The sequence below is a fragment of the Seriola lalandi genome, unplaced genomic scaffold, assembly GCF_002814215.2.
Source record: "Seriola lalandi dorsalis isolate HSWRI2012SDOR001 ecotype SW California unplaced genomic scaffold, Sedor1 jcf7180002054372, whole genome shotgun sequence".
In the NCBI taxonomy this organism is placed as follows: domain Eukaryota; kingdom Metazoa; phylum Chordata; class Actinopteri; order Carangiformes; family Carangidae; genus Seriola; species Seriola lalandi.
In genome coordinates, this window is record NW_019524925.1 from 483,564 (window position 1) to 509,346 (window position 25,783).

The 25,783-nt window shown below is 40.6% G+C and overlaps 2 protein-coding genes across 2 annotated transcripts in view; one reads left to right on the plus strand and one right to left on the minus strand.

The window, feature by feature from the left end:
• leo1 (LEO1 homolog, Paf1/RNA polymerase II complex component) overlaps positions 1–7,374 on the minus strand; it is a 9,481-nt gene extending 2,107 nt beyond the window's left edge. Inside the window, exons 1-11 of the mRNA XM_023408746.2 lie at positions 7,289–7,374; positions 6,018–6,166; positions 5,102–5,391; positions 4,166–4,374; positions 3,770–3,874; positions 3,566–3,660; positions 3,198–3,346; positions 2,840–2,924; positions 2,620–2,714; positions 2,388–2,522; positions 1,233–1,368 (exon numbers count right to left, since the gene is read on the minus strand). Of these exons, the coding sequence (XP_023264514.1) occupies positions 1,233–1,368; positions 2,388–2,522; positions 2,620–2,714; positions 2,840–2,924; positions 3,198–3,346; positions 3,566–3,660; positions 3,770–3,874; positions 4,166–4,374; positions 5,102–5,391; positions 6,018–6,166; positions 7,289–7,346 (1,506 nt within the window). The 5' untranslated portion in view covers positions 7,347–7,374. The remainder of the gene's footprint in view (positions 1–1,232; positions 1,369–2,387; positions 2,523–2,619; positions 2,715–2,839; positions 2,925–3,197; positions 3,347–3,565; positions 3,661–3,769; positions 3,875–4,165; positions 4,375–5,101; positions 5,392–6,017; positions 6,167–7,288) is intronic.
• Positions 7,375–9,163: 1,789 nt separating this feature from the next.
• On the plus strand, positions 9,164–25,156 carry tmod2 (tropomodulin 2). Its single transcript, XM_023408767.2, has 10 exons — positions 9,164–9,289; positions 14,136–14,373; positions 15,612–15,768; positions 20,357–20,479; positions 20,881–20,955; positions 21,040–21,170; positions 21,268–21,375; positions 21,474–21,617; positions 22,150–22,294; positions 22,971–25,156. The coding sequence occupies exons 2-10, from the start codon at positions 14,248–14,250 to the stop codon at positions 23,000–23,002; spliced, it is 1,041 nt and encodes a 346-aa protein (XP_023264535.1). The 5' UTR covers positions 9,164–9,289; positions 14,136–14,247; the 3' UTR covers positions 23,003–25,156.
• Positions 25,157–25,783: the final 627 nt, after the last annotated feature.

Here is a 25,783-nt window from a genome sequence, read left to right on the forward strand (position 1 = left end):
CGGAGCCGCTCCTCCTCTTTCTGCCAAGAGAGACACACCGGTGGCAATTATTTTAAGTTTTCATTATTATTTAAATTTTCATGTTTTGTTTCTGGCTGGTAATTTAAAATCTTTTTAGTTATACTGATAAAAACTTCACTGTGGTTCTTCTGTGATAGATGTGGCTAACAGGGGAATCATAGATTGCATTCATTTCCCTTAATGTAATAGGTTTGGCATTATCATTTTATTTCTTTAATTGAATACATTTTTTTCAGAAGCCTCTAGGATTCATTTTTGACAGACAATTTCACACCCAAGAATCTATAATTTATTGCGTCTTTACTGAACGTACCAATTAAACATTAACAGTGCTGGTGGGAAACATAATTTTACCCTTGAACTGACTAACATTGAACCTTCTTTGGCACCAATAACCTCAAGCTTCAAGTAGCTGCTGATCAGACCTGCACAATGTTCAGGAGGAATTTTATTTTGTTTCTCAGCTGCGTCAACATTATTATTTATTTATTTTTTTTAATCAACATCCCCTGCCTGTCAAGACTGGCTGCTGATCTGCTAGTGCTAGTTTGCCAAAACCATTTCTAGGCATCCCTCATCTGAACAAGCTGTACTTTTGAAGAAAAAAAGCTGCTTTGTTGACTGTATCCAACTGTAATTAAGACCTTCGTTGAAAAACAAACAAAAAACAACAAATTGCTCAACCTTCTGTTGTAGCTCGCTGCCAGTATAAATGCAACTGGGAAGAGCGACTGCAAATAATGGGAAAAGGGGAAAGCCACGTGTAGCTGTAATTATTAAGAACCTGCAGATTCAATATTAACACATATTAACACTATAATTATAAAACATTCATATCTGAAATAACTGAGTGTAAGACAAAGTGGGCAAGTGAGAGATTTTCAACAAATTCTGGGACACTGCCTCAGGTGAGTGCTGAGCACAGTCTATAACTATAAATGATGCTATCAACAGTGTTTATTTGGGTTGACAGTAGATACACAACCACCCCCCGCCTACCCCTGACTTGCTGACACCATTTCCATTTCACTGACCACTGTGTGACCTCATTATGTAAGTGCATCAGGTTATGTCTTTATGTAACCGGACTTGATGCTTGTCAACAAATGGCCCCATGCAACATGTTTTGGTCCCCGTGGTAACAGGAGCATTCTCACACGGGGCTGAGGAAAGACAAACACATCAGCACAGATGGACAGAATGTGCGTTACCTTGATCATCTCGTTGCGATGCGACTCGGGATCCCGCCCGGCCATCGGAAGGATTCTGATCTTCTGTGTCTTAGAGCAGCGGTCAGCCAGGGACAGAGTCATCTTCCTGTGGGTGGCACTGTCTGTCGAGTGGGGCCTGGAAATACAGAGGAAAACACACCATCAATGTCAGATTTAAAATGACTTTGCACATCTCCCCCCTTACATAACTGTTTGTTTGTGGGGAAACTTCACAGGGCAGCTTTGGTTCACATTTTGGTGCCAAAGCAGTTTCAGTGGAATCAACATTTTATTCTGTTTCTGCTGGCACATTTTCTGTGACATTATGAGATATTTTTTGCAGCATATTTGTGAAAAAAAGTCATAATTGAACCTACAGCTAATTTATGAATCTGTCCTGAGACCACTAGAAGAAGCATATAGTAGCATGAAAGTGTTGCAGTGAATGAAGATGAAGATTGCTTTCAAATCAATTTGTCTCATATTTTAAAAGTCTCTTCTGTTATTGGAAAACTAAACCGTCAATAACAGAAAAACTAAGCCTCAACTCTGGTCTCGGTCTTCCATAAATGTTTTTGTTCCATTAATGAAGCTGCATAAAGCTCCATTGTCAAAAAAAAAAAAAAAACAGAAAAAAAAGATAGAAAGAAACAATACTGTGTCTTAACCATTTTAACCCTGAACAGCTTCAGCCTTAATCCCAATAAAACTCTGCTGTGATGATAATACTGAATCCGAAAAAATGGTAATGTCCTGTCTGGGAGCGTAGAGGGCTATTGTGCATTAAAGCAGCTTTGGCCAGTGTCCTACTAGTCCCATGTGGTCTGAGAAGACAGAACATCCAGGTGGACTTTGGGGCGCTAAGAGGCTTATGCACTTCTTATTGGGAGAAACCTGGGCAGCTTGCACAAGGTGATCCAGGGACTTACTGCACAGAGTACATTTCTGAATGGAGCCTGAATGAAAGGTGCTATTGTTGTTGTTTGGAATTAGAGGCAGCCATGGGCTTATTTAGTACATGTACGGCTGTCAGAGATCCAGACAGATGAGGGGATTTCCTTAGTAACTCATAGTTCTTGCCTCAGGTGAAAGTGTGTGTCTCTGGTATTAACAGCAGCCTATCAACAACACAACACTGCCACGTTCCTCTGTTACCTGAATGTAAGTTTGGTTTTGAACACAGCCTGTCCCTGCAGTCCAGTGCCCTGTCGGATGAACAGGTGGTTGTGGTCTCCCTGGAGTGGAGCTTTGTAAACATCAAACACTTCGTTCCCCAGGTGAAGGGACATGCTGTGGCAAGAACAGGAAATTTAAAAGCTTGGAAAGTACAGAACACGTCATGTTCACAGTACACCGACCTCAGCATGCAGCTTGACAAAATACACACCTGCCATCAGACCATTTGACAATCCGTGCATTGCTCTCTCGTGCTTCGTTTCCCTCCTCGTCTCTCTTGGCCCTCCACCGAATTGTATTCTCAACCTGCGGGAGACAAAGAAAAATTTAAATCTGTCACTTTCAAATGTACTGACAAGCATCAAATAGATTTATTTTTAGAAACTGACAACTACAAACTAATTCACATATAGTGATATGGTGATATAGACCTTCAGTTTAAGCCTGGTCCGTCCCTCTTCATCCAGCATTTCTTCATCCTCAAATTCATCCTCATAGTACTGAGGGTCAAAGGGTCTATAAAGGCAGATTCAATTAAAAACAAAATAAATACACCTTTAAATTGAACTGAGGTTTTTTTTAGTCATCAACACATTTAGCTGAACATTACAAAGAAAACTGGAAAATTTGCCTTTTGCATTTCTCTTCTCAATGTCTATTGAACTGAAAATATGCCTTCCCATCTTCTTTTGTTGTCTTTTTGTTTACCTATTCCGTACATTTTAAAAGGACTTCAGAGCTCATCGAGTGTGTTTACAGTGTGTTTATAGACAGTGCCAATGTTCTGACCTGGGCTCCACAGACAGGAAGTTGGGCAGCTTGACAAAATAAAGGTCAGATCCCAAGTCTGTGCTGACTTTTGGGATCTCTACTTCAATACGAGTTTCAGGCGCAGGCTCCTCTTCTGCCTGTTCCCCCTCCATCCCATCCTCCGTATCCTGGGCGCACACACACACACACACACACACAGAACATTTCAAAAAACACTGTATGATCCAATGACCCATGATAATAGGGATCAGCTCAGAGAGGCTTAATGAGAAGCTCTGAGAAAAGGAGATTTGGGAACTCTTATAAAAAAGGACTCTGCACAATTAAAGGGGCTTGATGATCAGCGCAGAAAACAGACAGAGAGTGAGAAGACAGAAGACAGATACCAGGGGCTGTCCTGGAGTCAGAGGCTTCTCTGCATCGCTGTCTGAAGAGATGTCGTCAGCCTCTCCAAACAGGTCGTCTGCTGCAGTCTTCTTTACTGTGGAACAGTGTGGAAGAGGGAATGCTCAGGAGGGAACTGTAGACGCTGTCATGAACCAACATGCTGTTTGCAGTAAAAATATTTCTTTGCTAAAACAGTTTCTTACCCTTCTTTGTTCCAATATCACTGTCTGAATCTGAGTCAGAGGCGGCTTTTGCTTTGGTCTTCTGTCTGATGAAATCATCTTCACTGTCACTGCCCTTTATAGACTCTGAAAAATAAAAATCACCATTTCCACATGAGCACATGGTATAAACTAAGAGTTACAGGACACATGAATAAATACAGTAAAGGATTATTAACACGAGTGGAGGAGAAAAATGAATCTCATACTAATCTCAGAGTTCTGCAATTAACCTCAGAGCTCAGGATAAAATTTTCACATATGACCTTAATCCTCTTCCACAAAATCTAATGTGTCAAGATTAACACAGGAGGCTGGTTCATGATCCAGTTCATGTACAATACTTCTTCTATCTTTAACACCAGATGCTGAGAGTACCTGACTTCCTGTTCCTTGGGCCTTCGTCATCAGAGTTCTCTCTTTCTTCATCGGAGTAGTGACGTTTCTCCTCCTCATCCTCTGACTGGTCGCTCTTAGCCCCTCCTCCCCATTTCTCATCATCTGATTGGTTCTCCCTGCCAGAAGCTTCTCCGTCAGAGTGAGGCGTGCCTGGCCCCGACTGTGGAGTCCCAGGATCGCTGTGCGCGCTGGTGTAAGACAAACACGTTGGAAATCCGGTTATCCAACATAGAGTGTGTTATAATTATATACTAACAGGTTAGGTTGTTGCTTTGTTTTATGTCCTCCAAGATGAAGAAACCTGGGCTGATTGGTGATCAGATCATCTATTGAAAATTGAAGAAACAATCGCCAATCTGTCTGCTGATGTTAAAGAACTAATTTATTACAGAAAATAAAATCTATAATCTGCTCCCTACTGTGTATTTACAGGAGGATATTTACAGCACAAGTGACATTTAAAGCAACCCATTTGTGTATCTGTGTTCATGTTAATACATACATGCATATGTATTTATGTATTAACATGAACACAGGCACTGTCATTTATTTTGGGTCAACTCACCATACACCATCAGAGCATCACATTTGTATTAATCTATGACTAAAACTAGTCCCCAGCAAATCTGCTTTCTACCCCAATGTTAAAACTGCAGTGCCCAGCTTTATTATGATATTTTTTTAGACTTTTGAAAAGGTGACACCATAAATCTGTGACCTGTTTTAAAGATCTACAGTATATATATATATATTGCTGCAAATACTTGTTAGTAGGATCATTTTAGATAACACAACAGAAGCACATCACATACAATGTAAAATAACATATTTGTCTGGTTTTACAAAACAAGTCTCTTTAAATCTCTAAATCAGCACAGACATCCCGAGCGCTCTGGCATTATGTGTGTGTTGTACCTTCTGTCTGAACGGACACTGCCTCTCTCAGAGTGAGGGCTCCCAGCTCCAGACATCCCGCTGCCAGCTGGGCTTCCTCCATCTGAACGGTGGCCCCCATCCTCGTCATCCTCGTCCTCATCTCGATGGCCGCGCTCCGAGCCGCTGTGCTGCTCCGCATCAGAGTGATCGTTGTCCCCCTGGTCTGAGTGCATGCTGGCGTCTGACTGATTCCCTGACCGTTCAGACTGGTTGTCGCTGCCGCTGTGTTGACTGTGCTGCTCGTCCTCACTGTCGTCTCCAAACAGCTCCTGTTAGGTAGAAGGAAAGGTGAGATGATGTACAGATCGTCATCATTACAGCTCACTGTCCACCCCTACCTCTCTCAAGACACACAAACAGTAAAACTTATTTTGGATGCAGATGCTGTTAAGTATATTATGAAATTTCAGTGTTTCTGTTGTTTAACCCATTTAAAATTGGCCTACATACTTTTTTATGTTTCCCCTAATTATTCTGCAATCCATGCTGCATGTTATGAGATTTCTGAACAGACATTTCACTGTTTACACACTCTACAGTGTCAAACCTAGGTTCAAAATTGTCCTTTGTTCTCAATAACAATGACGTTTTATTCATGTAAGCCAATGTTTTTGATGAGATCATTTCCTCTTGGTGTGATAATAAACAGCGTCTAATGTAGCTGCCTTCTTGCTGTTATTACTCCTCTCATTGAGGGAGTGCTACTACATAACTAACATGTTGTTTGACTGTGGACTAAATAACAACTGTGATAGAATTTACATGATTAATTTAATGATAGATGAAGTGACTTTTGGGCAGGGTGGAGGCCAGCGAGCAGAACATGTCTGACTGTGGTCTACTCTAAATCCAGACTGTTTGTGCTGAGTGTCATCAGTCAAACCCAGACACATACCTTATTTATACTGGGTTTTCCAGCCTCCTGGCCTTCCTCTTCATCATCATCATCTCGTTCCCTCTCACTGTCGCTGCCACTGCCTGAGGCGTTGCTGGCAGATCGAGGTCTCTCCTGCTCTGAGTCTGAACCGGAGCCGGAGCCAGACTCTGAAAGTCAAAAAAGCGGATTTTTTTTCTGGCACATAATACGCTTCATCATTTGATAGCAGGGGAATATCATGGTTGCTAAGTGACAAAGCACATTACAGTTTTTTCATAATTGCTCTTGCAAAGTTGATTGCCAATCATTATCCTTAAAACGTTGCATGACCCACGCTATTCCCCTAAGAGTACAGAAAGATTTCACTCCTTTCAAACAGAGTAAGTCTTTACAATTAAAATAGATCACATTGCATTTGTAATGACTTATATTTCCAGAGATCCATTTATCCACATGATCATTGCCACACAAAATATTCCAGTCAACTGTCTGATCCTTTCAAACTTTAATAAGAGAAAATATCACATAAAGTCATGTGACCATACAGAGAGCAGGATATGAATTATCACTGGGTCTGTTGTCCTGTCCTGGACACCAGTGCAAAATACAAGCAAAAATAGTAAACATTCAGTTAAAATAATCCTTTCTGACACTGTCACTCAAAACTGAGCATTATCATCTCTGTAAAGGTAAAATCTATGGCTGAGCTGTTGTATTGCATTGCATTAAAAATTTTTTACAGATAACATAATTAAGCAACTGAAACTGGTGTTTATATGCCCACAGGATCTGGTAGTAGTTGTAGATGGCTGCAGAGAAGACGTGCCTTATTCACTGGGTTGATTAAATGTGCTGTTGAGGGTTAGTGGAATAGAGATGAAATAGATAAATTCAGTGAACTCTCTGACGCCGACAAGATTAAGCGGGGGAAAAAAAATGTCATGTTGTTGTCATCAGTGTTGCACCGGTGAAATGAAATGACTATATTGTCGACTTCCAGCTTCTAGTTACTTCAATCAAAACACACACAAATAGTTTTTCTCGTTTCATCGACAGGCAGTTTTAATTTAAAAAATATCCAGGATAGAACAAACTCGTTTCCTTCAAGGATAACGTGTTAAAACAAAACATCCTGAAGTTAACGTTTACCGATTTCATGCTCTTAACGTCCAGGTTTCACTTTCACCGATTACTCTTTTTCCCTCAAAGCTACTTTGTGTCTTTTTGTGACGAAAAACACGACGCCCCCAGTAAGCTAACTTCACAAACCGGCTGAAAAGCATCGTTACCTCGCTGGTCATTGTCGCTGTCCCCATCACTCCCGAACAATTCATCCATGTCCGCCATTTCTTCCGAACTGTGCAACAGTAAAATGTGACCCACGGGAAGCAAATGAGCGCGAGCTTTTAAGGAAAGGTTTTGTTTCCGAGGTCAAGCTGAGACCGACCTGTGGGTGTAGTGATCGCTGTCAGCCACCAGGAGGCGGTATATACCACTTTAACTCATGGTCTGGGGCTCTGGGCCCTTATTTATCAAACTGCTAAAGGTAGAAGTTTGGAATTCATTTAAAGATAAAAGTAAAAATCATTAAGTTTTACTCCTGTTACTTTTACTGTTTCTACAGTTTTATTTTTTCCCGCTCTCATTTTGTTTTGCATATATCAGCTTTTGGTGATATAGAGAATTATATAAAAACATAATTTAAGAATAATCAATGTGGATTTGCAAGTAGAACAGTTCCAAAGGGAATATTACAGAAACATCTTTATCAGAAAAAGTATTTTAATGCACATTTAGCAACTGTAGATTTATTGGATTAGTCTTCCTGGGTTTCCTTGGTATATTGTTAATTACTCAGATCATGTAGGTCAGATCATGTCAGGGCTGTTGGGAGCCATCTGACTGAAGATATAAACTTGGCGCTTAATAATGTTTCACTTTGCAGCTGCTGAAACACTGAGTCTCATTTTCCTAAACCCATGCTTGGCTAAACAGCAAAGGTCTGTAATGTGCCCATGTTCGATTGCCCCTAAAACGCCTGACACCCCAACACAAAACCAGAATCTGACTGACTGAGTGAATGACTGACATCTTTCAGAAAAGATCTGTGCTACAAAATACATTTAAAAATCCTTTCATCCTAGATTTGTGATGCTTCTAAGAGGCAAGAGGTAGCCTACTGTATAATAGACTAAAGGTGTTGATCAAAGGCTAACAGAGGATAGTAACTGATGGCATAAAAGTGCCAAGTGCTCTGTCACACAGCAGTAAACCCTTTCTTTGCCCTCAGTCATTATGTATTGATGCACTAACAGATATCTTTAAAATGACTGTAAAGTAGTCTTGCTCTCTGTACATTGCAACCTCTTAACAATTACTATCATTAATCTGATTCTGCAGTGGGCTACTGATGTAAGTTTCAGCGCCCACATCTCCCAAAGTGTCTGTGTTACATGCAAGGCATCTTGTTACAGTGCACATATTGTGTGAACCAAGAGGGTGCAAGAAATTCTATCTCCACTATTGTGTAACACAAGGGGATGAGCTCTCATTGATCTTTTCGGTCAAGGCTAAGGTAGGCTTTTTAGTGAACACAGTGTGTTTTGCATCTCCCTTTGTATTTATTTGTATGTGAGGAAAAAGAGAGAAAGATGGAAAGAGAAATGTGTTTTGGCGTTTTACATGTGAAAAGGAGATCAGGTAAGGTATTCACTCTAGGTGCAGCCCAAGACACAAGACTGAACAATCTGTGTATGTGTTTGACTTAAGTATGTGCATTCACTACTTTTACACTTAGCTTTTACTTAATATAACAATATTATGTGTATAATGAAGTACTTCAATCTTAATTACTATCATTCTATTTATAACGTATTTTTTTATTTTTGCCCCTTTGTTGTGTGTGTGTGTGCAAGAGTTAGGGTCTGTCAGGAAATGAAGTGTTTATTGATTTTCAGTCCTTTTCAGTCCTTTTTCTTTTCTCTTTTCTTTTCTTTTCTTTTCTTTTCTTTTCTATAATATATACATATATATATATATATATATATATATATCTGTCATCTGATTGGTGCTCCTATAAAAAGAGGGCGGGCTAATTTTTGCCATTGGTTGACACCTAGCAGACTCTCTGTCTATTGGCTCAATTAGACGTCACTCACAGAACGCTCCGCTGCTGTCTTCCTGTGTTACCGCCCTTGGGCTGAGTGAGAAATCAATCGCTGAAGATATCGCATTCACTGGGGAGACTGGTCTTACTCTGATATTCTATAGCTAGGTCCCATTAGGCTCAGGTAAGGAAATTGATCGCTCGGTTTTGGAAATCAGTAAGTGTGCTACCTTTACTGGTTTACGTACTGTCACTTTCATATGTGCTCTGTAGCTGCCTGGTTTAGCTAAACGGCTAGCAACTTGACTCAACTCTGGGGGCTAGCGTGTTAGCAGCTAGCCACATCCCATCGGGTTACTTCTTATGGTCTCGCCGCATCCAACAAATGTCGTTAAGTTACTAAAGTAAGTGTCCCATAAACGGCTTGGTTTGGCTTTAAATGTTTCTTAACTAATTGATTTGCGGTGACTTTTGCTAAGAGATGATAATCAGGATCATCATGTCAACAGTCGGAGTGATAATCATAAACATGTCAAGAACATGTTAGCTAATGTCGTTCCGTTGCCCGCTATGTCCACAGGAGATGGTTGAAGCAGGCAAGTTACCACCAATATCTTGATGTGTATAACATTAGTAATGCGATATGATATGTCATTTTATGGCAGCGTCGAGTGTCGTCTGATGAGTCTGGTATCTGTGTCTCTCTGTTTAACCAGGATATGAGTTTCGGCATTTTTAAGGAAAGACTGTGGCTTTAGCACGAGTATTACTTGTTAGTTAGGCGGAAGGTCAATAAGTCTACTGAAACACCCTTTGTTCAAGGGCTAAGGTGACGGTTTATGTGTGTGTGTTCACAAAGGTAGTTTGGCCAGCAGGGTTCAATTTTGAATGAAGGGTGTGGTCCCCAAGTCTTAAGGAGTACGTCTGCTTTGGTAAGTGTGGTTTCCCCCTTAAGCCTGAAGGCAGGTGGTTTTCCTGAAGCTGTGAAGCAGGTATAGTAGAATGTCGTGGCCACTGCTGACGAGGCATTTTTGGTGATGCTGCTTATTGTGCTACCTTCCGCAGTACAGTGTTGCTGATGAACAGGCTTCATTAACCTGCATACCTTTCAGTGAAGAGTGAAACCTGTCTGTGAGGGCCTAGTTTCACTCTCGGTGTAACGCTGCCATAGTAGTGAATAGTGGCTGTTATTCGTTTTTTTTACAAAGGTGTGAATGAGGCAATCTTTCTTGAACTTGTATTATTCATACTCCCTTGCTGAACTGAAAGGCAGGGCACTCCCTGAAATCTGTTTTCATTATATAATGGAGTGTGTGTCTGGAGTGTGTGGCTAGAACAGGGGAGTATACATGTCATGCGTATTTGAGAAACCCCCCCACTTTCTACCCAACACTTGCCTGGTCTGTACAAGAGAAGAATAAGTGAATGAACAACATAAATGTATAAAACAACAAAACTATTTAAACATTTTTTATCCTCATGATGACACCTGTATCTTATTGTTTTTACTTGTTTTGTGTATTGTAATGAATATATCTTAGTAACAGGATGATCAGACCCTATGTTGCTACCTCTGTCTCCTTCTATGTGTTTTATATCTTTTCTGACACTTGCAGGCACCTTAGGAGGCTGAACATAAAAAGGATTGATGAGAACTGAGTAACATCAGGGGTGGAGAGACGGAAAGATAGATGTTAAAACTGGAGGAGAGTAGGTGGGAGGAGGAAGTGCAGACTCTTGTCCCAGGGGTAGTAGAGCTGGGTCATTCTAACTATAGTCTTTTTGTGCATTGATAGGGCGGTGTTCTATAATAATGTAATAACCACTCAGTGCTTCCTGTTCACGTCAGAGCTGCAAACTCCTGTTCAATCAGCTCCTGCCTCTGAGGTCTAAAGTAGCACAGAGAATCTGGATATTAATTGCAAGAATTATACTTTACAGAGTTAAACTTAATGTTTTCTTAGCAGCTAAGAGTTATATAATATAAGCCAGAGATATTCAGGATAGCAGCTGATATCATATCACATGCTTAATGGCCCAAATGATCTTATATTTTGCCTGTCAACATCAGATCTTTGAAAGACGAAACATGGACGTTTGACCTGAAACATGTTCAGACACTTCACTTAAACACAGGGATAAGTTTTGCTGGAGGTAGTAATCTATTAAGGTAGGTCCATCGTGATAATACATCTTACAGCCTTGTGTAAATCAGTGAGGTTTTTATCACTTGTCCTTTCAGACTTGTTATTGCATTCTGGGGGAAAAATTCATCCCAAAACATCCAGCCCGTCAGGTGAACTTACTCTATTATCATGATATTTATGACTCTATTCTTGTGCAATTCTCAACATGTTCATGTGCCCAACAGTAGCCGAAGTGTACAGGTCAGTGAAGGAAAGCTCAAGGTGAATGTAGAGTGCAGACAGGTTTGCAGTATTATTGGCTTTGAGCCATCTGTTGTTGTCTTGAAGGATTAGCAGAGAGGAGAAGGAGAAAGGAATCAATCAGATTGGACTAATGGATCCTCTCAGTGTCTCCACCTCAGCCTGGACCCACCCATTGCCATCATTATCCCTGTCTGCATGTTCTATTACTCCTCTCTCTGCACACACAAAAGCACCGGGCCTCACTGTAAACGGTGGCTGCTGTTTTAAATGTGTTGAATTACGTGTCAGCCAAGTGGAAAGTGTTTTTGAGAAAGTAGGATAATATGGTAAACCGTGTTATTTTGAGCTGATGTTGTCATAAGAGCATTATATGTTTTGTTCGTGCGTGCACGTGTGTTTATCCCAGGCTCTGGCGTGGCATCTCTGCTTTTTGCAGATCCTGGCCAGAAATGTCATCACATCACTGCCTTCTGCACATCTCAGCCAATAATACTTGTAGTATTGTTGCAGTATTATTGGCTGTACTCTGCACTCACCTTGAGCTTTCCTTCACTGACATGTACACTACTGTTGGGTACATATACCTGTTGTTTAGAATTGCACATGGATAAAGTCACAAGTATCACGATTGTCTGGGTAAAGATTTGACTTGTGTGGATGCAAGTGACAAGAGTTGGGTCTCGACATAAGATTTTTTTGGCAGATTAGATCAAACATGATTTTAGATTCTGCAAACCTGGCAGTATGTAAAGACAGAATATGCTCATTAAAATGAAGAACTATGTTTTTTTGTGTTCGGGGTCATCTCAGTGTTGATTATAAAAGATGAACAAAACTCCTCTTTCCAGAAACAAGCCAGCACAGGCTTGTAGTGATATCACGAGAAACAAATCCTGCTGCTGTTCGATGAGCTCAGCACAGAAGGCTGCTGTAGTGTTTGTTTTCATAGTTTTCAGACGATTTGGATGGATAATCAGTCAGATAGAATTTTTTAGTTAAAACTTATTTGGATGCAAGTCGGTTCTCTAGTTTGGTGCTGTGTGTTCATGGCTCTTCACAAATATGGATTTCTGATTTGATTTCACCCATATGTAATTTCTAGGATTTTTTCTTCTGTAAATCTGTATAAATTCAATTTTGATATTTTATTGACATTATTTTACAGCCTGACATTCTCGCTTGGGCCAGGTTTTGATTTCCATTGTTTCATCACCATACTTGTCTACCACCTTTAGCTTAGCTTCATCGCAGCTCCAGTGGCTGATTTGCTTCATACTAGTGGTGATATCCAGCAGTAGCAGTTTGCTACACATCACTGCACTGTACTGACTCTGTTCTCCAGGATCTGATTAAACTACTTTACAACAGAACATTAGGGTGAGATTATTATTGCAGATCATTATATTCATACGCTTTGATTATAGCTGTTAGTGTTAGTGTTGACCTTTTAGCCCAACTTCATCTGCTGGAGCGCAAGGCTGCGAATGCCCCTGCCATGACTCTCATAATCATTTCAGACAAGATAAGGGTAATTGTAGAGGTCTAATGGATGGGGTGAGGGCAAGAATTAGCTCAGGACAGAGCCTGGTTTGTGGAGACAAAGGACTGAACGATACGAGAGACACACACTGTGTCAGACTTTTCGCAGAATTCCTCTGAGCCGGACAAATCACTCGGGCAGCTCCGGGGAAATGGCACTAAATGTTTAAAGAATCCTTGGCTAAACCACCTAGTTGAAGCATGGGGTATTTTTTTTTTTTCTGCTGTCACAGAGTTTAGATACGGTGCTGTATTTTACACTTGACATGAATGAGTTTTCTTGATGGAATATTTCTTCGTAGTCTAAGTAATTTACAGGTAGCAACTGCAGTTAAGGGCTTATGGCTCTTCTGTATATACACAAACACTATTTTATTCACCTCGAGAAATTACTTTTTGACTCTACCATGAGCCAGCTGTTTGAGAGAGTGCAAGTGTCAGTTTAATTGTGTGTACAGCTAAATGTGTGTGAGTGATTGGGACTAAGACCATCTGTGCTGCCCTGCAGGGACATCATGAGGTCATTTTGTGTTCAGACTGTGGCGTGGGAGAGGGAACTGAAGGCTGAAGCCTCATTAATTTGTTTGACATGATACGTACTCGCTCCCTAACTCACTCACTCATCTGAGCATTATTTCATCTGAACTGGTGTTATGTTCTTATAAATCTACTTGGTATTTGCTCCAGTATTTCCTGCCACTGTTAGAGTTTGCTTTATGTCCAGGCATTTAGTCCCAAGAAGAAAAACATAGTCATACATTTTCATATCCACAAGAACAGGCTTCTTTGTTTTGTCTTTTGAGTTGATAATGTTCCCTAAATTAGAACAAAGTTGATGTTCACATAGAGTTGTTGGTGATTCTCATGGGAGTGGTCAGATGATTTTGTCTGAGCCTGAGAAAGTTCTTCCTTTGTTCCAGCTGTGTGTACATTGCATCATTGCAAGGCCTCATTATCAAGCCCAGCTGTGGCCAACTATTGTTTCACAGGGATGAGATAAACAATGTTTATCTCAGTTTACAAGATTTAATTATATTACATTGTTTTAATCAGTTTAAGTAAAAGGAATCATCATGAACATTTATTTGTGTGTGTTCCCAGTGTTTATCTACAGGTAGCCCCCCCCCCCTTGGTCTGGAGCAGTGAGCCCAAGAAGGAACAGTCTGGCTGTGGTCTGCTGCTCAGTGTTGCTTAGCAAACTATAGCTGGCACCATGGCGTTGTCGTACAAGAAGGACCTGGACAAGTACAAGGATCTCGACGAAGATGAAATCCTCAACAAACTGTCGGCGGAGGAGCTCAAGCAGCTGGAGACAGCCCTCGAGGAGATGGATCCTGAGGTCAGAGCTCAGTGAGGGTTGGAGGAGCTCCAGGGCTCTTTAGTGGGAGGGAGTTCCTGTGGCAAAGGGAATTATTGGAAAATGACCCATTTAAGAATGAAAAAGACTTCATGCATTTTACGCTCTCAAAATGCTCATAACATTTTTGCTTTCCCGCAAATAAGTGACACAACTACAAATTAGACATGCCCCGGGTTTCAAAACATTTAAAAAATCACACCAAGTTTTACCTGGTACCGACAAGTTTATGCCACCATCAGGGTTGTAGTAAGTCACTGGTATCATAGTATGTGAATGGTAGCCAGTGGAGCATGGCTGAAGCAGATTAAAGATATGTTATACCATGTCATCACAGTTAAACTTCCTGGAATACATTGAACTTCAAATCTATCCAATTCAAATCCAAGGGTGGATTTTTCCTTTGTACCCTCCAACAACACGGTCCAGTCTCCAGCCTCTGTGGTTAGGGGAAAATAATTTAAAGGGGCGAGTCTGGGCTGCAACAACTCTGTCAACAGGCTGTGTTTGTGTGTTTATTTGTGAGTAGAGCTGTAGAGTATAATGAAATCCCTCCCAGGCCCCTGGTTATTTTATTTTAAGCCCATATAAACTGAGTGAGAGAAATCACCCTGCATGGTGGCCACACAGGGCCCACAGGAAACGGTCAGCAGCAGTGGGAATATATTAATTTCTGGATATCATCATATAGGCCAAAGTGAAATTTTGGTGTGCACACAAAAAGAAGTGCTTTGGTTTCAATAGCAGCAGTGTGCACAGACTGGCTAGACAAGCTTTCCTCTATTTTCACACATCCTTCTTCACCTCCCCCAGGTTTTCACTCAGCTATGACAAATGGTCCATAAGTGGTTGCATTTTTATGTCAGTCTTTATAGTCATTAAGGTTTTGGTTGACACGCATCAAGTTAAACTAGTTCAGAGTATCTTTACTTCCTGTTTTGAGGAACTTGAAATTCATGTCTATTTTCCACATGAAACTGAAGCTCTACACTGAAATATTTTTCCCTTTATTTTTTTTAAATGCATGATTCAGTTTCAGAAATGTCTACATATTGTTATGAACAGATATTTTTTCAGAAGGCAGACGGATATATTTACAGCTTAAAAACACAGTTAATCATTTACCAGTTCATGGATCGGGGACTTCAGGTCTCCAGTTAGCGTCCTGAATTCTCCATCAGTTGGCAGGTCTAACGTGTCTCCTTGCTTCCTCTCCCCAGAATGCTCTTCTCCCAGCAGGTTTACGTCAGAAGGACCAGACGAGCAAGGACGCCACAGGACCATTCAACAGGGATAGTCTGCTCAAATACCTGGAGAAGGAAGCCATGGAATACAAGGACAGAGAGGATATAGTCCCCTTCACTGGAGAGAAAAAAGGTGTGTGTGTATGTGTGTTTCTACATCTTTCCATGATAGAGTACCAAACATAACTTAGAGAGGGTAATTTCAACATGATTATTTACATGCTTAAAAACTTGCACTGACTTAAAATCATGGATGGATGATGACAATCTGTTCGTTTTAAAGGTTTATTATTACTTGTCTCCTGGAAGAGCAACCTCTCCTCTGTTGCTCTTCCTGAGGTTCCCGACACGAAGACTAGTGTGTCGGAATTTTTTTTACCACCTCTCGCCTAGTATGATGTTGATGTTGACCAATAGGAGCAAGACAAATTTGACATGCGTTTTGTTAAAATGTTGAGACAACGGAGATGATTTGCAAATGAGAAAAGAGCAGTGAAGTGCTGTAGATGAAATTATGACTAAGAAACTCAGCTAATTCCAGTAGTGATGATATATTTAGCGTAGTTTGCCTCACTTTGATAAACAACACGAGTGGTGAGGCTCTATCACGTGGTGGTAATGTATTTCTCAGGGGGTTGAGAACCAAGGAGTGTCTGTATGTGTTTGTGTCTGTATCAACAGCACAGACGCAGCAGTAATTACTGCTCTGCTCTCTTTGCAGGAATTATTAATGCATGTCTGCTCTTATGCAACATACAGCAGTGTGGGGGAGGTGTGTTTGTACCAGGGGATAGGAAGTAGGGAGTGTCAAATGAGGCGGCATGGTTAGGATTAGATATCTTGAATCTCTCTTTATTGATGTTGTGGTGATGTATTGTTTTTTTTACCAGTTTGAGTCAAGAAATCAATAAACCTTGACTTGATGTGCTTAAGACTGAAGCTCAGGCTGTGTGTTTTTCAGAGGATACTATGCAAATCAGAGCCTTATTTGAATGGGAGTGATTTCTGTCAACAAAAAATGTCAACAGATTTTTTTTTTTGTTTGCCTTTGTTCATTACTGTGAAGTCAAGTTGTGGACCTTTGTATCATGTCTTAATGATACAATAAAGTCCTAATGCCAAAAAACATGATCTTTAGTTTTACAGCTATTTCGAATTGGTTGTATGTGATACTCGCAGAGTTATGTAATCAGGCTTTTTAGCAGGCAGCTGAGCCTGTAGTATCGGAGTGAAAACACACAAGGTATTGAATGCGGGATGAATCATCATTTCAACAGTCTGCGATTTCATGGAGTTGTCTACCCAAAGGGGAATATACTTGTCTGATGTTTTCTTCAGCTTTATCACAACCCAGTAGATGTTTGTGACAGGAATTTGTTTTCACAAAAAGATGAAATAAATAGTCAGTGCTGATCCAGATGGGATTAAAGTTGCTGTAAAACCTGAAAGAACCTGACTTTCTTGAGAGAATCCAGTTCTGTTCAAACAGGTTTTAGGACATACTTGTGGTCTTCATTTTGTACAATAGATAAAAGATAGAGAGATATTTTATGTGACAGCATGGCAGATAAAAAAAAAAAAGAAGAAAAGTGAGTAGAGTAGAAACAGTACTGGGAAGAAATTCTTTTCCAGAGGAATTCCTTGTGTTGGGATCTCCAGAGATCTAAATATGACTCCCTTGCTGGAGAGGATATATGGAACTGACATCTTCCCCCGGCCCAACCCTGGCTTGTTAGAAATTATATATACTCTATTAGTGTGTGTGTGTGTGTGTGTGTGTGTGTGTGTGTGTGTGTGTGTGTGTGTGTGTGCACGTGTGTGCACACCCTATGACAACATGGAAAACTCAAATCACACTGGTGGTTCTGTGGAATGTAGCTGATTCTCTTCCCCTTGTTACACTCACCCCCTGCTGATAAATAATGTGGTCATGGGTGTGTGTGTCTCCTTTCATAATTTGGGAGGAAAACAGCCTGCTTAAATACCATGGCAACCATTATAAGTACTTGAATGTTATCATATTACGTCAGTCCTCTAATCCATCTTTTCTTATTGTCCATTCCTTCTGTTCGTTGTTTATTTCCTTCGGGGTTTGCCAACATTATTAACATTAAGTTCTGTTCTGGCTGGAAAGTGGTTGAAGTTTATTAAATGCTGAAAACTTGTTATTATTGTGTTTTCAAGGGAGCACATTATTGGTGGCTTCTCCAGTGGGGTCTAAAATGGGCAGAGTTAATCATCATGTGTGGGGGTAAAGGAATATGTATTGCTATGTTACATTTATTGGAGCACTCGAGGCACGCTTCCATTGAAGACTGATAAACATCATGTTTGCTGAGGTTACAGTGGAGGGTGTGGTTACTGCACCAGTGAAAACACACACACACACACACATCTGCTCCGAACCACATGCCTCCAGTGTTCAATTTGCTTGTTTGACAATAGAAGCATTTGCATTTGTCATTAAGCGGCCATGTGTGACAGGGAACTGACACTGTGTTGTATTTCTCTTGTTTTTTCTTTGTTTCTAACATCACCTCACAGAGTCAACTGCTGTGATCTGGTAATGTGGTGAACTAACGATTAATTGATGAGTTGATCGGAGGAAAATAATCTACAACTATTTTCATAGTCGAATAATTGTTTTGGGTCCTCAGTTTAAGCAGAAATGCCAAACACTTGTCATCCATTGCAGTTCAGCTGACCTTAAGTTGTGTGGCCACAGCAATTCTGTGCAATTAGGGATTATTACCATTCATGCAGTCGTTTGGATGTGCTCAATTTCAGTCATACCTCCAAATACTTTAATGTTTTAACTGTTTGCTTACGGCCTGTGTGATTTTCTGGATGCTTATGTTTTTTACCTTGTCTGACTTTGCTGTAGTTTGTTCCCACATCAAGAGTAGAGATGTCTGAAACTAATGTGAAGGATCAGTTTCAGGGTCGATCAAAATCTGATCCGTTCTTGACTGTATTCTGCCTTATTTTGTCCACCTCAGCCTGCTAGCTTTGCAGCGCTGCTCTCCTTTATGACAACTTATAGTGCAAGCATTTAGCAACACGAGTGTGTAGCTCTGTATCTGTCCTCTCCTCCTTGCAAAAATGCACCAAACATTCAGGTAGTAGCCTCTGGTTTTTAGCAGCACTGACTGTTGCTTATCAGATTGGACTCAGTATCAGATACTTAATAATAAGGGACTTGGCATTAAGATTGGGGCCAGACAAACTTCATCAGGAGATCCTTACTCAGCAGCTAGTGAAATGTTATCATAACTCTTAGAAATGATTTCCAGGAACAAAAAGACCCAAGCTGGAATAAATCGGAAATATCTTTTAAGGTCCATGCTGTTATCTTGTTTTTAATAGATAAGCAAAGTTCAATTTACAACCAGGATGATGTATTATTTGTGTAATTTTATTGCATCAGACAAAAAGCAGTGATGAATCACAAATCTGCTGTCTTAACTGGAAAACATTATGGCCTTTTTTTTTTTTTTTGCATTAATGTGATGGAATGGATATTTTCAAAGGGGCTATGTTGTCAGGTTTCTCCTGGGATCATGAGTGTCAGCATTTTCTGCATCTGTGTGGTCCTCCTCATCTTCCTGTCACAGACTGACTGCTTTAGTGAGGAGCCTGCTTTCCCTCCACATTAGTACAATGTTTTCCTCATTTAGTCCATGGTTTATGCCCCTGTGGGATCATGCAGATGACAAGACGTTGGGGCTGTCAGTTTCTTGGCTCTTGCTTCTGAAGGGCTAAATGTCGCTCCAGAGGGACTGGCACAGGATGTTGCCTGATGACTGTATTTGCTGTTTACTGGCTTTCAGGAAGTGCCAGAGCCCCCCACTTGGGACCAGTTTGAGCAATTTGACTGGCTTGACTGACTTGGAAGTAGGAAAGGAGGGAAGGAGGGAAGGAGGGAGGGGTGTTTTTGTTTAAGGACGCAGGCATATAGTGAGTCTGCATGGTCACCCCGTCAAGTGCAAGTGTTTGCTGCCCCAGCAGCGCAGTCTTGATTAGACTCAAGTCATTGTTCCATGACTTCCTTCGCTTTTTCCGTTTCTTCACTCACATAGGTTGCCATGGCAATACCATAGTTGTCAGACAGTCATTGGTGGACTGGAGTTTGGCTCGTCTGAACCTCTGATGGTTGGGAAAGGTTGTGTAAAACAGCAGGAAGCCCAGACTTACTTAAACAACACATTTCTGTTGTTCACACTTCACCTCTTCGTCAGAAACATTACCATTATTATGCACCGACTAACAGAAACAAATACTGTAAATGTCAAACTGAAAATAAGTATCTACAACCTGTCTGTCTGGTCTGTGCTCAATCTCTGTGCATGAAATGAGAAAGCATGAAACATTTAATGGATTTTAGTAAACAAGCCCGGCATGGCACAATGTAGAAATAAGTTAAAGTGAGAGATTAAAGCTCAAGAGCAAAGCAGAGGGATGACCATTTGAAAAGTCCTGCTGTGAAGTATGCCGTCTGATGTCAAAGAGAAAAAGTTAAACGTTAAACGATACATGGCTGGAGAAGAATAACGAGTCACATTAACCTGACAGTTAACAGTTAGACGTTTCTTTACCCATACTCGTTTCTTCCGTCTGTGTTGATATTAAAGTAATTTTATGCCTTTACATTTTTGTGATAGATGAATCACCTCATTTGAGTTTAGAAATTTTTACAAAATGTGTCTTTTCTTTCTCTGTAGGTAAAGTATTTGTTCCTAAGCAGAAACCAATAGAAATGCGCCAAGAAGAAGTCACAACCCTGGATCCAGAACTGGAGGAAGCCCTGTCCAGCGCCACAGACACAGAACTGTGTGATCTAGCAGGTGAGAATGAATGAAGTACACATTCGGGAAACTAAGAAGTCATTGTTAAAAGTCTTTAAAACATGACGATATATGGGGGTTTCTTTGTAAAGGAAGTTGTAAACACAGTGTTGTAGTGTTGTAGACACTTTCAGTCTGCCTGAGCCCAGTCTCTGCTCGGACTGTAAAACACAAGCTCCTTTCACTCTGACTGTGTTTCCCATGGCTCCATCCTTGACTGTGTGTGTTGATGGGGGAATAATTTGCTCACTGAGCAAAATAACACCACTTGTCAGCTATGACCTCTAGATCTGGTGACCTTTCATTCACTTCCTGGTGCATTTTTGAACCCTGGGAAACACATGCGTACACACAGACTTCTCACCACAGCTACTGAGTCTCGGGTTTGCTTTTGTTTGCAGCGATCCTGGGTGTTCACACGCTGGTCACGAGCAGTCAGACATATGATGGGACTGGAGCTAAGGAGGGTTACAACAGTAAGTACAAATCATAGAATTTAACTGTTAATTTAAAGGTCGCAAAACGATCAATATCTTGAGCCCTGCCCGTGTCTCTTCTAGATGTGATCAAAGGGGAGAAGATGAATCCGGTGTTTGATGAACCTCCCAATCCCACTAATGTAGAAGAAACCCTGCAGAGGATAAAAAGCAACGACAGCTCCTTAACAGAGGTCAACCTCAACAACATTAAGGTACACAGAAACACAAGTTTTTCAGAGTGTGTTTATGCCTGTCTATCCCAGGGCTGACCCCAGTGTGTCTTTGTTTTTGTTTGTTTTTTTTTTTCAGAACATTCCCATTCCCACTCTGAAGGACTTCGCCAAAGCCATGGAGAAGAACACGCAAGTCAAGAAGTTCAGCCTGGCAGCGACACGGAGCAACGACCCAATCGCTGTGGTGAGAGGGAGTGGTTTGCAGGCTTTTAGATGACCTAATTGACACTTGACAAACTCCATATTAATGCCTTTGCTTTATGTCCCTTTTCCTTGTCCCAGGCGTTCAGCGACATGCTGCGGGAGAACAAGACGTTGCGAAGTTTGAACTTGGAGTCCAACTTCATCACCGGGGCGGGGGTGCAGGCTTTGGTGGATGCGTTGCGAGACAATGACACACTCACCGAGATCAAGATAGACAACCAGGTACCAGATGATTTGTGACACACATATTTGCACCAACACACCAGGAACTTTTAGATTTATTTATTTACATAGTTATAGCCACTGTAACTGTGACTGCTCTTGCTGGGGTCCCCATAGATTTATAGACAATACTTCAGAGTGTTTATATTTTTTAGAAATTTGTGTGAAATTATAGATTATGACTTTAATTCTCCTTGTTCACTTGTTTTTCGCTGCTGTCATCATTCCTGATCACTGTTAGTGATTACAAGGAACTTACGACAGAGGAAGTCTTTGCACTATTTTAAGTAGAGTGGTTTCACACAGCCAAAAGTAGTAGTAAATGTTTGTTATGTAGCGTGCAGTTGAAGAAAATGCCAACTAACACAAACCACTGCCTGAATAAAACATAAAAGACTAGTTGGGAGTTTCAAGTAGTGGAAAAGAAACTAAACTATATCCCTGTGGTCGGAGTCTATTCTGCCTTAAACCAAAGTGAAGCTCTGACTCTGATGTTCAGATCTTGACCTCTGTACATGTGTGTGGATTTCAGAGGCAGCAGCTGGGTACGACTATAGAGATGGAGATAGCTAAAATGTTGGAAGAGAACAACAGCATAGTCAAGTTTGGCTACCACTTCACCCAGCAAGGACCTCGCTCCAGAGCTGCCGCAGCTATCACGAAGAACAACGACCTGGGTATGATGCACACACACACACACACACACACGCGCGCGCGCACGCAGTACTGTACACACACGACGAGTTGCGATTTGTTTAAACTTGCAAAAGCCGGGTGAGTTGCTGTGAATTACATTGCCTTCCACCTGGTATCTTTTTATATGGGAGATTGCATCATGACAAATTGTGGTGATGTTCCCGTATGAAACATCTCGGCAGTAGCGTCAATCCACAGTGACGACCTCTATTCTCTTTTTAGCTCCTCCTCCTGTCAGAGCCGCAGTAGCACAGGTGTGATGCATGGGTGTGGTCACAAACTGTGTCAATGCATCAATGATAACGGCGATTTTCCTTCACGGTGTTTGAATGGAGAAGTCACTGCATTAACAGAATGAAGACTGACACGGTGTGATCGTAGAGCTTTGAGAGTGACGACATCTCACTTCTTGTTTTCTGTTCTTGCTGACACGCTGTTGAAATAGCTGTAAACTTTGACCGCATAGCTCATGATGACTCACATAGTTTTTTCATGATAAACTAACAGGCCTGTGGAGGTTGAAGGTTGTGTTGCATGTTCTTGAAGTTGTTCATTCTTATTTTCTTCTCTTATATTCAGTCAATTTTTGTATTTTTTATTATTTTAAAGGAAAAAAAATCATGCTTTTGGCTTTTCCTCTCTGCTTTTCCTCTCTAGTCCGCAGGAAGCGAGTGGAAGGTGACCTGTAGGAACGGAGCCCACGCTGTCTCCCAGCCAATCCTGTTTGTTTTTCATCTCACCATGTGGAATAATTTCAGCCAATGCCCTGGTCTCATCTCACTGTGTGGAAACTTTAGTCTTGTGCCAAACTGTGGGGCAAGGCACGCTCAACCAGAACAAACATCTGAGAAGAAGGGAAATAACTGGAATTGCCCTCTCCCATTCACATGTTCATACTTTTGTTTATTATTATGTTGTTATTGAAGGTGTAAATCTGATAAATTTTTAGTCGTTTCATTTCAGCTATTCCTTTTTTTGAGCCTTTATATGATCTGTCCAGACTTTTTACTTGCTTCTTTTTCCTTTTATACCATTCTATAATCATGTGTAATAAACATGAACATTACCAAGTAACGGAAACAACAATAACATCTTTGTAAAAACGATAACTAACATTGAGAAAATCCTGTATCCTCTACCATGATAGTTTGCTATTGAGGCTTAAGCTTCCCAGCTTGAACCAACAGAATTAGTCATTAGGGTGATGGGAATAGCTCTGAGGCCACGACTACTGGCCTGCAAACCCTGTCTGACTGTACCGCTGTCTGTTACCACGTAATAACCGTCAGCACGGTGCAGTAATGGTGAGATCACTGTTGTACATTTCATGAGCAGTGTGGTTTGCAGATGTCGTTTATTGGAGATGCCTTGTAAAGCCAGCATGACTGTCGGGCTGGTGTGCGTAATAGTGGGTGTGCACAAGAAGTTTCTTAGTTAGTGCTGGCCTTATACTGTAGTCGGCCTAAGAGAGGATGCTTGACTTAGATACTGTTGGCTCGTCCCTTCATATAATACTGTAAGTAGCAGTGCATACTGCTTTATATTGCTTTACAGTTTTATTCTAACTAAATCTTGTTTTGGCAAATTCTGATGTGGGTTAATGTGATCACTTGTATGTCTTAACAGGAAATTCTAACTAGGTTTTGTTATTTTCAGATCAAGTAAAAGTTCGATTATACTGTAAAAAGAACAGGATATCAACTCCATGCTAGACTGAAGAGGCTTTGACCTGCTGTCACAAATAATGTTATAAATGTCAAGTCAGCACGCGGGGTTTCTCTGATGCTTAACCATGCCAAAGACTAACACATGCAGTGCTTAAAGTATCAATATTGGACTCAGTGGTTATTGGTTAAGGATTTGGCTTTGTTAGCTACAGTCACTTCCTCACAATACGGATCTGGGAAAGGAGTCTGTGTGTTGACAACAATGACCTAGACTTTCTTTTTTTTTTTTTTTTTAGATTTTTACCATGCCATTACATTCCTATTTGTGGGCCATTTATGGATAAATATTCACCAAGTAGTTCAATGAGATGTGAGGAAGGGTTGGCAAATAGTTTGTGTGAAACTTCTCAGTTTTACTTCTCAGGTTGCGACTACTTGTGAAATGTTTCTATGAAGGGCACCTCTCCACAGATACTAAATTTTACTTCTCCTTCTCCATCACACAATCACTTTCACTTGGCTTTCAGCAGCATCTGAGCAGTAGCATGTCATTCATTGTGTAACAGATGAAAGCATGCGATGTGTGCCTCAAACGGAACTGGTACACTAACTTGCTTGAGATGGGAATAACAGGACTAATTCAGGAGTTACTTGAAACTTGTATATACTGTTTATGTGTAATAGGAACAATATGCTGGCATGAAGTCATCAATTGTGTGAACATCATGTTTCTATCGACCAAAAATGTTCATCTTAACAGCCTCACATTCCTGGAACAAGACTAGTATGTTTTATATCTGTGTTCTTCTTCCATGACCATATCTGCGAGTATTTCTTGCTGAACCTTTTTGTTTTTACGTTACTGTGCTTTGCTGGTGGACAGTCAGCTAAAGTGGAAAACTGCTTCTTTGCTTGGGCTTGTTAATAATATTCTGTGATTCATAATATTGTATGTATATTAATTGTAAAATGCCATCTCAAATTCACACACATGCACACAGCTTTATGTGTGTACCACATAAATCTACACAACTCACTGCTGAGATTTTTTTTGTACCTTAAATCAAAACCCAGGTGTAGACTCAACATAAGGAATATGTACTATTACAAAACCACAAGACTGGTAAAACGCACTGCTGAATATAAGACATCCTCAACAATAAATGTTTTTATGTATTTCTTTTGTGTTTTGTCTTTCTTTAAATTCAAAATCCTTAAAATGTGTCAATAAGGTATAAATTATTGACCCAATTTCCCCTTTTTAATTATTTGATATTTAATTAAAATGATTGAATAAAGCCTTATTCCAGATTCATTTGATAAAAAATAATGCTAAGCACAACGTTCACTTTTGGAGAAAGTTCATAGCTTTCAGCTTCTTGTTTCATCAGCAGGGGGAGTTTCCTCTGGTGTAGCCTAAAGGAGTAAATTCCACTCACAGATGAAGGCCATCAAATGTGGCTGAAAGCTCCACATATTTTCAAGTAAGTGGTGCTAGGTTGTGCTTAGTTTTTTTTCCCAAGGTGTATAAAGAAACTTGGTTGCTTCTCTAAAGCCACTGTGAGGCTGCACTAAGGCACAGCATTGCTCCGAGCTCAGTGCAGACATTTAGCACTAAAAACAAAGAGGCTGATGGGAATGTTTTTATTTTAGCAGGTATTTGGTCACACACCAAAGTATTATACAAATTAAAATTTTATCTGATGATGGGGCTAGAGGAAAAGTTAGATGATCATAGAAGTCAGCAGGCTTCATAAGGGACTGTGAACTTTCATGGCAGTCGAGCCCACACCTGGTGACTGA

Bases quoted from the DNA above. Each gene is read 5' to 3' on its own strand.
- tmod2 (XM_023408767.2), top strand. From the start codon at position 14,248: ATGGCGTTGTCGTACAAGAAGGACCTGGACAAGTACAAGGATCTCGAC. The intron at 14,374-15,611 runs GTCAGAGCTCAG...TCCTCTCCCCAG, and splicing joins TCGAGGAGATGGATCCTGAG to AATGCTCTTCTCCCAGCAGG. The intron at 15,769-20,356 runs GTGTGTGTGTAT...CTTTCTCTGTAG, and splicing joins CTTCACTGGAGAGAAAAAAG to GTAAAGTATTTGTTCCTAAG.